The 15,391-nt window shown below is 45.6% G+C and overlaps 1 protein-coding gene across 13 annotated transcripts in view; it reads right to left on the bottom strand.

Moving 5' to 3' along the window:
* Positions 1-2,552: 2,552 nt before the first annotated feature.
* FHOD3 (formin homology 2 domain containing 3) overlaps positions 2,553-15,391 on the bottom strand; it is a 483,155-nt gene continuing 470,316 nt past the window's right edge. For 9 of the 13 annotated variants that reach the window (XM_016933549.3, XM_016933541.3, XM_016933544.3 and 6 more), the window contains 2 exons: positions 13,191-13,352; positions 2,949-3,164 (listed from right to left, as the gene is read on the bottom strand). In XM_016933549.3, coding sequence (XP_016789038.1) covers positions 3,082-3,164; positions 13,191-13,352 — 245 coding nt within the window. In that variant the 3' untranslated portion in view covers positions 2,949-3,081. Of the gene's footprint in view, positions 3,165-13,190; positions 13,353-15,391 lie in introns of all 13 variants that reach the window. The other 4 variants (XM_016933551.3, XM_016933542.3, XM_016933543.3 and 1 more) reach the window with 1 other exon arrangement.

The following is a 15,391-nucleotide window of genomic DNA, read 5'->3' as shown; positions in this document are numbered from 1 at the left end:
CCCACTCCATCTCCCCACCAAAAAAAGAGAGAGACAAAAAATACCCAGTGATTTCCAAACCTATCTTCACATTAGAATCGGGGGGGAAGGAGATGAGAAGATCTTTTAAATGTTCCAAAGTCCAGGCCACACTTCACACCAATTAAACCACAATCTCTGGTGGAGGGACAGAAATATCAGTAGTTCTTAAAGCATCCAGGTGAGTCCGATGTGTAGATTGGGCTGGGAACCACCACCCTATCTTATTCTCATACTGCAGTGGCACTATTCAAGATGCTGGGCCCAACAAAAGAGACCCTTTTTACTTAGCTGAAAGCAAGAAATTAGTTGACCTTGCTTGCTGCTTCTGTGAACTTTTTGGTCCCTAAAACAAAATTAAGATTAGGTTTATTCAATCACTTCCTTCTAAATATGACCTTCCATTCTAAAGCAACAACTCAGCAGAATACCAAGGACCCTCAGGAGGACATTGACATATTTGTTCACTAAACAGTGTGACAAAAATACAGCTTCCTTTTGTCTGTGCATCATTATCTCATGTCATACAAACATTCCAAATCTGCATTCAGTGCCAAGCAATAGGCGAACACTCTCACAAACTATTAAACCATAAGCGGAATATTGTACCTGTTATTTAGAAGCATATGGAAAATGACTATTAATACCCTATGTATTCTTTCCAATAAGGTGATAAAACTCAACAGTCTATAATGTACAGACCCAACTCTCGCAAGTTCCAGGCTCTCCTGGGGTGTTCACATCCATCATGTACTATTTGACAAATGTCTGCTTCAACAAGCTCCCTGTCTCCGTAAGTGGGGTTAGAGCAGAGAGGGGAACACAGGCACAGAGGCCTATGGGGAAAATATATTATCTTTGGCTTTTTAAGCAATGCTACTGCACATTGCCTATAAATCACATATCCCCAGGTTCAGGAATGCAGAGTCACAGAGGCTATTTTATTTTTTTGGAGACAGAGTCTCACTCTGTCACCAGCTGGAGTGCAGTGGTGTGATCCTGCAACCTCCGACTCCCTGGTTTAAACAATTCTCCTGCTTCAGCTTCCCAAGTGACTGGGATTACAGGGATGCGCCACCACACCCAGCTAATTTTTATACTTTTAGTAGAGACAGGGTTTCACCATGTTGGCCAGGATGGTCTCGATCTCCTGACCTCGTGATCTGCCCGCCTCAGCCTCCCAAAGTGCTGGGATTACAGGCATCAGCCACCGCACCCAGCCTATAGAGGTTTTAAAAGTAGGACAAAGATGGAATTAGTGACCTGATGATTTTTCAACCCCTCGAAATACCTGCTGCAATGGTTTACCTTTCCCTGTTTTCAGAGACAGAGGTTCCTCACAGGGAACCATGTGACCCCAGGCCAAGGGGCTTCCGTGGAGGGTATGACCACCATCTGGGTCTCAGACCCCTCAGTATTGCTCTACAGTTGCTGAGAGCCCCTCCCAGTGCCTTCCCATCTGATCTCAGCTGTTGATGACCTGTGCTTGAAAAGCATGCATAGTCATGTGCCACAGAACAGTGATTTGGTTCACTATAGACCACATATATGCCAGTGGTCCCATAAGATTATAATGGAGCTGAAAAATTCCTATCACCAGTGACATTGTAGCTGTCATAATGTCATAGTGCACTGCATTACTCACGTGTTTGTGGTGATGCTGGTGTAAACAATTTATGCCGCCAGATGTATAAAAGTGCACAGTAATGTCCCAGGCCTTCACATTGACTCACCACTCACCTGCCCAGAGCAGCTTCCAGTCCTGCAAGCTCCATTCATTATAAGTGCCCTATAGAGGGGCACCTTTTATCTTTGATACTGTATTTTTACTCTACCTTTTCTATGCTTAGGTATATTTACAAACACAAATACCGCTGTTACAACTGCCTACAGTACTCAGTCAGTGACATGTTCTTATGGATTTGTGGCTTAGGAGCAACAGACTGTATCATATAGCCGAGGTACATAATAGGCTGTACCATCTAGGTTTGTGTAAGTATAGTCTATAATATCTGCACAATGATGAAACTGCCTAACAACACATTTCTCAGAACATATCCCCATCATTACGTGATGCATGACTATACTAAGCATGCGATTCTGAGGCTCTCTGTACACAAAGCTTTACATTTCCATTTTGTTTTGGTGATTTAGTAAATTTTTTGAGAAAATAAATTTTGACATAAGAGGCCAATGAGTGAGTTGTGGAATAGTTCAGATTTGTAAACTGCTGCTCTCATTTTTGCTTCCATATCACGATGGGGCAAAACAAACCACACAGGTAAGGTGATAGATGTTAGGTTAACAACAGCTAACACGTCCTGTAACAAGGACTTAGGCCCAATTATAAAAGGAGTTTCAAAGAGCACACTGTTGATGTTACTCACTCTATTAACAAAATACAGCCCAAAGGATCTGAAGGCCGTTCCAAGCGAGGGTGCTTCTGAGGACACTGAGAAGAGTTTTGCCATTCTGAAGAGGCGAGCCTGTGGAACTGTTTAAGGTCCTGTTCCCAGAAGAATAAAAGTTTCTCATTATGGCATTAAACTCTATTTATTTAGTATTTGAAACATGGTGTACATGTATGTATTTGTATAAACATTTGTTACATCTAAAATCCACAACAGGTAAACAATCTGTGCTTTCTTTTGTGTACAAGTTTGGGGTTTACATCTGGATATTTTGGTGTTGTGGAGACTCAGTCTGTGAAGCTAATCAGATTGCCTCATATTACCGTAATAACTGTGACAGAAGTGATTTGCTCCTTAAAGGGGCTGTTCCTTGCCCAGAAAAGGTGTCACACTTTTGAACTAATAAACCGGGTGTCACGGAATCAAGAGAAACACAACTGACACGATGGAGAAGGTATGTGCAGGGGACTCCTGGAGATCCAAGTCAATGCGTAGCAGGCAACACAAGCCATGGGGTGACACTGGGAATTGAGCTCTCCCTTTTCAAACTGTTGGATGTGAATATCAAGTCTCCCCAACCCCACCTGGAGGGGTTTCATCCAGCAAGAGCTTGCCTTCTGCTCAGCACACTCCTGGGAGTAACCCATGAGTGTCACAGCTGCAACTCCGAGGTGCCAACCAAGCCCAGGGCTCTGGCTTCTTCTGGGGTCAGGCCGCTCTTCAGGGTTCTTCGCACTGCAGTGGTGGTGCAGGTCACACCCAAAGGGATGAGAAGAAAAGGAAGTATGAGCAGCAAGGCACAGGGCAGTCAAGACTCCAGTCCCCCCTTCTCCCCAGGGACTTCCAGAGAAGCCAGAGGGTTCACACTCTGCACCTTCCTGCTCTTGCTGAAGTGCCCTGCAGTCTGTCTGCCAGGACAAAAGTTTGGGGCTACACAGGCTGGCCTAACAATGCCACAGGTGCTGATTTGGAGGGCCGAGAGGAGTGGTGCGGGCACTTATAAAGAGGAGAGAAAGGAGGAGAGGCTCACCCTCACGAGGCTTCTGAGAAGGGGGTGAACTGCAGAAGTGCAGAGGGCAGGAGAGACCTCAGCATCTACCCAGTATGAGGAGTGTATCAGAGCTGGGAAGGTGATTCCAGAGCAGGGGAAAATGCAAGCTCCACTAATACAAATGAGGTGAGGCAACCAGCGCACAGCGAGGGGTTCCACAAGACCCAACAACCTCACAAATCCAACAGACGACCAACAATAGCTGGGGACATGCTCAAGACCCACAGAGCAAGTGCATGAAGCCAGGGCAAGGGGCAGCAGTGAGGACAAATCTCTCCATGAGTACTGTGGGTCTTAGCCTCAACTCACTAAAAGGCCTCTAGAGACAATAATTAAAATAACCAGTGGCTCCTCGAGGAATGGAGGCTAAGGAGCAAACTGCCAAACTTATTCTGGCTGGAATTGGTGGCTGTTTTCTATGGAACACACAAGACTGAAGAATGGCCAATGACCACTCTCACTGGGGGGTTGCAGTTGGCAACTGGAGGGATGCTCATATTTAACTGACTTAGAATTGGCTTGTGTTTAGCTTGGCATGATGGTATTCCCATTGTTTAGTATTTCAATTTCAACATCAAAATAAAGGCTGGATAAGGGTGAATGAGGAGGTAGCTGCCTCACCCAAGACAAGTCTTCATTTGAAAGGGTGGCTAATTACATTTTCCTTAATTTACAAATTGTATTTGACCCACTGTTTATTTCTTTAAAGTTCGCACAGAGTTTGGGGTATTCATTTTCAGAAGAGAAACGTTATGGATCTGCCTTCACCCTAAATCCCAAATCAGCCAGAGTTCCTGAGATGACCAGGGCAGGCTGTTGATCAAAGTTCAGAGAAAGTAAGCTCACCTTAATGTCTCCCCAGTTCCTTTGCCAACTCCCCTCATCCACTCCCCAGAGGCCAGGGCCCACCTCATGCATCTGCAGGCCACACCCCATGGTCTATGCCTTCCCATCATCCCCTAAATATAAGCTCACTCAGCCTGTGGACAAAAGATCTGAAAGACCTATGTCCATGGCAGAATCAATGGGGACTAATATCTATTATGAAAATAAAGAGCTCCTTCTCTTCCAGGAATCAGCACTTGGAACAGGGGTCAACATCATATCCATCAATTGGTCAACCAACAGATGATTTATTGAGAACCCGTTGTGTGCTCAGCATTTAACTCAAAGAATCAAAACACAGACATCAAGTATGGGTTTTTAGAGAGACATGGGATATGTGGTGAGGGGTTCTCTCAAATCGTGTTACTGCAACTACTGTATTTCCAAGCCTAGCTTTGGGCCCTGAAGCAATCTATCTGTAGCTGTTCTTGCACTAGCTCCTCTTTCCCCCACCCCTGATCCCTTGGCCTCCAGACTGAATGTCTGGCTCAACAAGACAAAATGTTTGGCTCCTAAGTCTCAGCTGGAGGCAGATTACATTCAACTGAGCAACAGAATTTGTTCTATGGGGCAGCAATAAAAATACTAGTTTGTAATAACCTTTTATGTTCTTTAAAGACTCCTTAGAGTGTTTGTTAAAGAAAGATAATTTTAACAACAGTAAATAAGATAAAATATCTCTCTTGACAAGAAAGACCTCTTGCTGTAACTTCTTAACCAAGATACAAAATACTTCCTAAAAAAGTCCATGCTGGCCGGGCATAGTGGCTCACACCTGTAATCCCAGCACTTTGGGAGGCAGAGGCAGGTGGATCACTTGAGGTCAGCAGCTTGAGACCAACATGGTGAAACTCTATCTCTACTAAAAATACAAAAATTAGCCAGACATGGTGGCACACGTCTGTAGTCCCAGCTACTCGGGAAGCTGAAGCAGAGAATTGCTTGAACCTGGGAGGCGGAGGTTGTGGTGAGCCGAGATGGTGCCACTGCACTCCAGCCTGGGTGACAGAGCGAGGCCCCATCTCAAAAAAAAAAAAAAAAGAAAAAAAAGAAAAAAAAAAGAAAAAGAAGAAGTAGTTCATGCTGCACTAGCTGGGCATCTTAAAATTTCACCAGCCACAGAAGGTGGTGTGGACATCAGTCTATGAATCTTTGTCCATTTAGGTATATATTGTGGCTGAATGACTACAGAAGACCCCACAGATATTTTACCCAGGAAGGTATTTAAAGATGCTTAACACTTCTGTTTGCACATTTGCTTTAGTCCTGTAACTGCTCAGTTCAGTTGATATAAATATTAATACTCGAATAAGGGCCCTGTCACCTTACAGCTCATGTAACAATCTTTTAATAGCTTCGGACATTGGGCCAGCCTATCTGGGACAGGCTCAGGGAACAGAACTAAAGGTACCTTTATGGGTCTTGCTACTTGACAGCACAGAGCCTGTGCCCTCTCCCTCGTGGGTCTACTCATGGTTTGGATATTCCAGACCCCTTGGGATGCTGCTTCACCCTCTGGTCTGGGCTCATGTGTCCTCTGCTGTGAGGGAAAAGCCAACATAGGCTTCATTCCCTTAGCTTGCCAGATGTATCCCTGAAAAGTGAGTATTCATGGAAAAGTCTTCCCCATTTATGAAATCCTACTTTCTGTGGACCTCCATGGCAATTTGAAAAAAAATTCTCTTAGATATACGTTATCCCCTTGGTGTAATGAAAAATACCTGAGAATCTGAACCCTTCCCTTTGTTAGCCAAAGTTAATTCACCTTACCACTTGAAAGACCACGTGAAATGAAATTAATCAGCTAAAATCAGTCTTACACCCAATTCAAGTCACACGCGACAAGAGCCCCTTTGGGTGTTTGGTCAACCATCCGTCTGCTGGTCAGTTTCTTTGCCATTCATCAAACATCATGTACATGTGCACCCTGAGCCTCTGTGATGGGAGCCTCTGGGGAGAAAGGCAGGGGCCTGATGGGGACACAGTGTGGGGAGAAACACTCAGGGCAGCAGATGGGGTCCAGTCAGGGAGCTGGCTCTCAGAAAGTTTCCAGAAAGCAAAAAAAAAAAAAGGCTGGGGACATAAGAGAACAAAACAAGGGGGCCAGCAAACAGGTGCTGGCAGGGTATGAAATGGTACACAGCAAACTTCCACAGCAGAAACAACTCTGCCACCCAGTAGAGAGGCTTCTCCAGCACTGTGGCAAGGTCGGCTGGCTGCGGATGACACCTGGGCCTCTCCCCACTCCTCATTTCCACTTCCCACTCAAATGCTCCAGCGGAATCAAAGCTGCTCTCCAGCCTTTCCCACGGGACGGCCTCCCCTCAAAGCTCATAACAGAGAACAGACTGGAAATGTTTATCCCTGTCTGCCTTGCAACTCTGCCATAGATGGCATGGGTCACTCTGAAGGCACCAGCAGCCACACTGCACCCCAGGCCCTGGTGACAGTTCTCACGGTGTCAAAGTGATGGTGGAAGAATCTGATGTGGGGTGCCTCTGCTGCCAGCATGCAGCACAGGACTGTCTGGGGACTCAGGAAAAACACCCAAGTTCTTTTTCTTCCTCCCTAGAAATGAAAACATTAAAAATTCCCACAAAGGGCTCACAGGTGACTCTACTAAGATGAGTTGCATCCGAGAACAATGGCAATGGCAGCCACCATTTACTGAGTGTTTACATGGGTTGTTTCACTTAATCTTTATGGAAACACTGTGAGATGGGAACTCTTGTTATATCTTCAATAAGTGAGCAAACCCGGACCAGAGAACCTGGTCACTGGCCCAGGGCTCACACTAAGTGGTAGAGAAGGGTTTGAGCCGACTTTGGATCACAGTCCACACTGGAAACAGCTGTGCCCTGCCGATGCTTGGCAGGACAGTTCCTGACCTCTTTCACATCAACAGGAAATCGACCCAACTTTACTTTCAGGTAACAGAAATCCATCTGTGCGCTTTCACCTTTGCAGCACTGAGAGATGTTATTTCGGGGTTTTTTTGCACATAATTATCAAGTGTAATTTGAAAATCATTTTTTGGTTTTTTAATCCCAAAGATCCCAAAGATTTTCTACCAGGTGTACTGGGAGCAATGTGTCTAGGAGTCTAGTTGACTAACATCAGAACTTCAAGATGCCTTAAATGTCCATGTCTTGTGGCTGGGAGGTCCCGGGCTTGGCCACTGTTCAACACCGTCCATTCACGCCCTCCTTGTTCTGAGTGGACGTAAAACGGCAGGGCCAGATGTGCTCCCTGGGACTTCCTTTTTTTCCACATAAAATCCTGTCCATTATATGCACAGCCTTCCCAAATGGAAGGATGTTCTACAAAATAACTGGCCAGTACTTTTCAAAAATACCAAGGTCACAAAGTGTCCTCACAGATTAGAGGAGACTAAGCAGACATGAGGGCTAAATGCAATCTGGAATCCTGGGTAGGATCGTAGAGCAAAATAGGACCTTCGTGGCAAAACTGGTGAAATCTGAATAAAGCCTACAGTTCGGTTAATAGTACTGTACCAGTTTGAATTTCCTGGTTTTGCTAAATTGTCCTACTATTTTTGCAACTTTTCTGTAAGTCTAATATTTTTTCAGAATAAAACGTTGAAGCAATAAAACCCAGAACAACAACAAAAAGCAGACATTCCCAAATCTAGTTGACTGAAATTCAATTTCTTGGACTCACCCCAGACACACTGAGCAAGAGTCTTGGGGAGAGGCTCAGGCACTGCATTTGAACCTTCCCTGGGTAATCAGATGTCCAGGTTTGGGGCCCCTCACTTAAATCACTGTCATCTGAGATGCAGGAAAAGGCGGGGTTTTCAGGACAGTGACAGTCTGTGGTGACAAGGTTGAAGTCTCCTAGTTCCATCTAACCCAAGATGAAGTTCACTGAGGCTGAGACAGCACTCAGAAATACTCGTGGCATTAGGCACTTTCTGCCATCACTGGTCTGGCTGTGGCTTCCTTGGCCTTGCAGAGCCCAGCCCATGCCCTCCTACTATACCTGTGGCTACATTAGCATCCAGTACTCCTGAAGACTCTTTTTGGTTCCTAGGTAGGAACGGAACAGAAGGCAGTCAGTTAAAATGCAAACACCAACTGCCTCCTCCTATGGGTCATGTTGGAGGTGGGCAAAGGGAGAGTTTGGCCCGAAAGGAAAAATAAGTTCTGCCAATTGTTTTCTGGGAGAATCTACCTAAACTAAGGATAGAAAGGAAAGGCAGCTCAGGAATCTACAGACTTGAGTTTTCCACATTTTAAGTTCTGGGCAGGACAAAACTGCCTTTCCCCTTCCCAGATTAAGTCGAGAGTGTCAGCCCTCTGTCTGGGTTATCTCAACAATGCTAGCCAAGTGCTATGCTGACAATGCAGCCTTTATGTGCACAGTTGCAAGCATTCTGGGGGTAAAAAAGAGTGGTGAAGATCGGTCTGGGCTATTAATTGTAGCAGGCCAGGGTGAAGTGGACAGTGTGGTGGGGAGTGAGGTGGGTGAAAAGAGCAGACAGTTGGGTCGGGATGTGCACAGCAGACCCTAAGCACCTTCAGGCAGCAACGAATTCCCATCAGCAACTTGTCCCTTGGGCAGCAGTGAGACACAGCCTGGAAGGGAAGAAAGGTGGTGGGAACCTGTCATAGATGCCTCGCTTAACCCCACAACCGCCCCAGGAAGCTGGCACTACTGCCTTCATCGTACAAAAGATAACTGATACACAGTAAGGGCCAAGTCACTCGTGAGACCCAGGCCCCATCCCTGCTGTGGGCATGTGTGCATTCCTGAGCATGGAAATGGATTCCATTTGAACTTGGCAGCAAAAATGATGAAAGACGGAAACATCCTTCGGTCAGGTGCATGGCACCTCCCTGAGTACCACCATGGGAACCCTATGCCTCCCCTCAAAAAGGCTCTCAGAGGCAGGAAAGACAGGTTCTTGGATTTGTCTTTTTACTGCTCCTTCATCCTTTTGAACCTGGCACTCAGGCGGACACTGTGGGGGGGACTTACAGACAAGCCTCCTCTTTATGTGTCAGTTCCCCCTGTTTGGGAGGGTGATTTTTCTAAAAGTGAAACCACCAGAGAGCCATGTAATGCATCTTGCTTCTTGCATCTGCCTCTCTAACCCCGAGGCTTCCACCTGAGTCCCGACTTTCTGACTTAGCATATCAGTGTCCTGGCCTCCAGCCTGGCCCTGCTCTGGAGCGAGGGATGCCCTCTAAAAGGCAGTGACTCTCCACCTGGGTTTAGGGAAGAGACCTCGGTTCTCTCTTGGACTTGTTCTGTTTATCCTCTTGTCCTGTGTCTTGTGCTCATGCATAGGTACCCTCCGCTGTCTTTATAGGAGGGGCCAGTCCATCTTTAATCAGCTCTAGAAATTACTAGGTGCTACTGGAGATCCTTGGGTAGAATCTGGGGCAGGGTGGGCACCCAAAGTAAGCTGGATCAGCCATTTCACAGGCTAGAGATCACCTGGACGATTTGAGACATTTTACTCAATGTGCCCCTGATTGGCACCAGCTGGGAGAGCAGCCAACCTGAGCCATGGGAACCTGTGAATCTATTACGAGGCCCTTGGCTATCCCAGCTGACTGCAAAGTTCAGGCTTCAGTGGGACGTTCGGCATGTGTGGGCCCAGTCACCAGCATCAAACATGAAAGCAGACATTTAATTATCTCTGATCCTCGAGTGGCTTGCCTTGCAGGCCATAAATTTCAAGGTTATGGGATGGATTCTGTTTTGTTTCCTGCAAGAGCAGAACTATTATTGTCTTTAGCCAAATGAGTTATGGCCCAAATATGTTGGTTATTCATTATCCACTTGCCTCATTGCCATCATTAAACAAATCAAATACAGCACTGTTTCAGCATGAGGCCCAAACCACTAAACTTCACATTGATTTTGCAAATTGCTTTTTGTTGTTCCTTTAACCTCTGTGAAAAGCTGGAGTTTATCATCCCTTTATAACAGAAATCAAAGTCTAACTTCTCCCTTCTTAAATTTCTGTTGATAGTGCCATTACTAATAAATTAAGCCCATTACAGATAAACACATACATGCTGTGCTGTACTTGTTATAGTAACTGTGTCACAGGAAAAAATGTGTTTGGCTAAATAAAAAGAATATATGACTGTTTTGCATAAAATTGAAATGAAAACGATACCATAGGAAATTATTTTATGTCAACAACAAAAACAGGCAAAACATCTCTCTGGCCAGATTGAAGAGGAAAATTAATTATGACCACGTTATTGTGCCCAGTGACATTATGAGTCTAAGAATTTGGATCTCTGTAGACCAGAGGATGGGGCCATGCAGACTTGGAGGAGAAGAACATGCTCTGGGCCTCCAAGGACCAGCCAGTCCAATGTCCCATGCTGTCTCCTGTCTGAGGTCCCTGACCCAAACCTTCCAACCCTCTGTCAGGGTGCCATGCACCTGACAAATGGGATGTCTCTGTCTTCACAGCCTTGGTCCAACCTTCTCCCTTGGCCCACCTCTCCACGGCTCTTCCCAGCTCCTCCCCATGGTGAGCCCTGCGATGAGGTTGCCCACACCAGAAAGACCAGGAGTTAACTGGTGCGCAGGTTCCTGCCATGTGGTGACCTTGAAGTAGCTATTGGCCTCCTTGAATGAACTAACAGGAAGCCAATAAAGGGCAACTACTGAAGATAAACTACTTAAGACCTCAAAAAGTCTTTTGGAAGTTTCATTTCAAAAGCTATTTAAGCAGATTTCCTATCACAAAAAAATGAGCCAATGATATAGACAAACCATACACAAAAGGAGAGATGCAAATGGCAATAGGCTCAGCCTCCTTAGAGTGAAGGGAAATGCAAATTAAAACCACAGGAAATGTTATTTCACAGCCTGCAGATAGGCAAAAATGGAAGCGTTGCCTTGGCCTAGAGCAACTGAGATGCAGCCTGGAGTGTGAGTGTGGATTAGCCTCGCCCCTTCGGAGAAGAGTTTCCACTCCTGGTCTCATGCCCCGGTGCTGTCCATCTTATTATGAACATGAATCACCTGGGGATCTCATTAAATGCAGATTTGAATCAGTTGCCCTGGAAAGGGGGCCCATAAATCTGCAATTCCAACAAGCCTCCAGGAGACACTCATATTGTCTGAGGTCCAACTTTGAGTTGCGAGCCCCTAGCCAAGTTCTTTCACAAGTGCACCAGGAGACAGCAAAGAATTCATAGTAGCAGTGAGAATATAGGAAAATATCAGAAGAAAGAAATGTAAAGGCCTTAGATATTGATGTTGGAATCTACAAACATATTCTTGAAGATGTACAAGCCAGTCTCCCTGAACGATAGTTTTCCATTTAAAAAATGAAATAAACGTAGTGGAGAGCAGAGGAAGGCATACAATAAAGAGAGAGCCCACACCTAATGCCACTAATCCAAGGGGCAGGGACCCACACCTCAAGGCCTCACCCCTGAGGTTCTGAAGTAGTGTGTGTGGGTGCAGCCCAGATATCAGGAATTTAAACATCTCCGCAGAACATTCTAATGTGCATCCAGGGTTGAGAACCACAGCTCAAGAGCTTTGTTACTCACAGTGTGTACCAAGGGCCAGAAGCATTAACCTCATCTAGGAGCTTGTCAGAAACAGATTCTCAGTCCACCCATCTTACTGAATGAGAATCCCATTCCCTGCTCCTCATCCCATCCCTATCTGCACCCCCACCCCAACCTCAAGTGTTATTTTCCTTTCTGGGGAAAAATTCTCATCAGAAATGAAAGCAGATCATAGGAAAGGAGCAGGGGACCACAGGAATGTGGGTTAGTGTTCTGTATCCTGGAAACATGTGTAAACGGGTCAAGCAGAACCACTGGGTCCAACATACACAGGCCACACCCTGGCCACCTCCTGTGTGAATCTCAAGGGTGGAACAAGTTTGGGGCTCTCTGAATTTGAGTACTTACTCAACTCCCTGCCTAGCTGGACTCATGCTCCTTTCACTTTTGGGAGAAAACAGGAGGAAGCCACTGGCTTCTTTCCTTGTCACTAACCCTTATTCTCAGAGGCAAAGCCAGTGGAGACTAAAGCAGCCTCTAGAGTGACCCAGCGGCTGGCTGAGTGCTCTTCTGAAACACTCAAGGCCACAGCTCATGCAGGGAGATGTCAAAGGATCTACAGGAACCTGTTTCCCTATGGAGCACTGTCCCTGAGAGGGGCAGACAGAGGCAACCCCACACCCATGAGTTGGGTGGGCAGGAGCAGGCAGTAGGTTCAGACCAAAAAGGAAAATCAGTCACTTTGATTTAGTTGAATCCTCTATTTGGTGGGAAAAGGAAAAAATGGTCAACCTAGGCCACGTTAAATATTTCAAGCATCCCAATGACCATCAAATCCCTTGCTACCCTAGTTTTTGCCTTCAACATGCTTGTGGGCAGCGATGAACCCAGAGAGGCCAGTCTCCAGCCCCACAAGCGCCCCCTGGTGCTGGGTGCAGGGCAGAAACACAGCCTCCAGCAGAGCATCTTAGGCTGGACTTGACGATGGGCTCCAGTAGCCCATTGTGCTCACCCCTGGTACACCACAGACACTTAAGGACTTTTCATACCTTCCTGGGAAGAAAGTATGAATTGAGAGAGGCCTAGCCACCAATGGCAGATACACTGAACAGGTGTGGCTGCAGCTCCCCTCCTCCACAATGGCCAACGTCGACAGCCAACCCTGAAACTTTCTGTGGATGAGTGCAAGTAGGCACTCTGGGAGCCACTGACAATTCACTGGAGCTGTGTCTCCACCTTTCCCAGTTCACATAGAATGGGAGGGCAGATCCCTGCAGGGGTGAAGGCTCGCCCCTCCTTTAATGCACTCACAAGATTTCCGGTTGGCCCGGGATCGTTTCCTCTCCCTCGGCACCACTCGCTGACTGGGCACTTGGGTGGCTGACTTGACGATGCGGTCCATGATCTCATCAGCTGCATCATCTGTGACATTGGGCGAGTCATCAGTTCCCATAGTCCAGGAACTAGTGGATCCTAAAAATTAAACAGCCAGAGTGCACAACATACTCAGAAGGAAAACACAAAAGATATATGCAGCACTATTCCTTCAAGCAGTTGAGTTCTTTCGCAACAGATCACAGGGAAGGCCAGAGTTAAAGCCCCAGAGCTAGTGATAGATCCAGAGGGCTAACCTGTCCCCACTGCAGAGAGCACCACCATAACTCGTGACTGCTACCCTACAGGCTCTGAGCAAACCCATATGCGGGGCACTTATTTCATATCACCCTGTAACACAGCTGTGTATCTTGTCTCTCATTATTATTTAACTCTCCAACCCAGGTGTGTTGTCTTTACCTGCCAGGTCCTGTGATCACCTGAGGGCAGATGACCCAAGCCACACCCTGCTACACAGCCATCAATATCCGGTGATGCACATCTAGTAATGTAGAGACTCACTGAGGGTCTTACTGGGTCAGCTCTCTATCAGTGGTTGTATGTGCCTAGTCTGTCAGCTGACCCTAACTTCTCGCTAAGTAGAAAGCAATAGATTTTATAATACACAGTTTATCTTTGAATTATCTAGCCTTTAAAAATTGTAACAGGATTGCCCTCTTTAACCAGCAAAGGGGTTGGTAACTTAAATTTTTCTCTGGTACATAAATCTGCTCCCTCAACATTTTCTGTAATTTATAAATAACTACATATTAAAACAAGTCAGAAGAAAGCATCACCAAAACATGGGTCCCAAGTACAGTCATCCCTCAGTATACAGAGGGATTGGTTCCAGTACTCCCAAGTATATCCAGATCTGTGCATAATCAAGTTCCACAGTCAACCCTGCAGAACTTGGGTTTACAGCCCTCTATATACATGGGCTTCGCATCCTGCAAATACTCTATTTTTGATCTGTATTGTTGGAAAAAATCTGCATGTAGGTAGATGTGCTCCATCAAATCCAAGTTGATCAAAGGTCAACTGCAGTGTTAAACAGTTAGAAATTAATGCTAATGTAATATATCCAGAACTACATCTTTGTAATTGATCAGCTTTCTTGTGAAATCTCTTCTATACGATAGTGAATATATGTTGCTACAAGAGGAAAGATGTACAATATGCTCAAAATTGTTAATTTCTACCATCTACACTTCATTTTATAGTAGATGCACAACAACTTCAAAAACCTGTAGGTGAGAATTATCAGAATCATTGCCTATGGCACACAAGTAGCCCCAGCCTGACTAAAGTACAACACAAGGGAACTGCCAGCCTTTCCCAACTTGGAGGAAAAAAATGTTGATAAATAGTTAAAATGTTTGAGTTCTCCCACACTAATTTTTTTTTTAAGTTTTGGTGCTTACAACCACCTGGCTGGTAATGAATGAACCAAGAAAAAATAGATATCAATGGAAATGGTTGGGAACAGTGGATCACAGTTCAATGGACTGTGATTTTCATATATATGTGTGTGTGCGTGTAGTTGACATATTGCTGCAAATACACACTGTGCTATAAAGTAGTCATAATTTCTGATAGTAAAATTCATGACTGAATTAAATACATAAATATTTCACACTTTGCAAAAGGAGAGCCAGGACACCAGGTGCCCTGTCACCTGCATGTACATAAAACCTGTGGCTATAGAACAATGATGTTTTCCAATGGTAAGATTTTTGTTGGCTGGGTGCAGTGGCTCACGTCTGTAATCCCAGCACTTTGGGAGGCTGAGGCGGGCAGATCGCTTGAGGTCAGGAGTTCGAGAACAGCCTGGCCAACACAGTGAAACCCCATCTCTACTAAAAATACAAAAATTAGTCAAGCATGGTGGTGTGCATGTATAGTCCCAGCTACTCAGGAGGCTGAGGCAGGAGAATCTCTTGAACCCGGGAGGCAGAGGTTGCAGTGAGCTGAGATCACGCCACTATGCTCCAGCCTGGGCAACAAAGTGAGACTCTGATTTCCGTTATTACTGATACAGTTTTTTTTTTTTGGTTTTGCTTAGCTTTTATTTTTTAAATGATAGCATACCTACAGCATGAGCACATGCAAAAACAGTAAATTGTACTTTTTGTGCT

Source organism: Pan troglodytes, chromosome 17, assembly GCF_028858775.2.
Source record: "Pan troglodytes isolate AG18354 chromosome 17, NHGRI_mPanTro3-v2.0_pri, whole genome shotgun sequence".
Classification (NCBI taxonomy): Eukaryota; Metazoa; Chordata; class Mammalia; order Primates; family Hominidae; genus Pan; species Pan troglodytes.
This window is presented reverse-complemented; position numbering and strand designations above follow the sequence as displayed.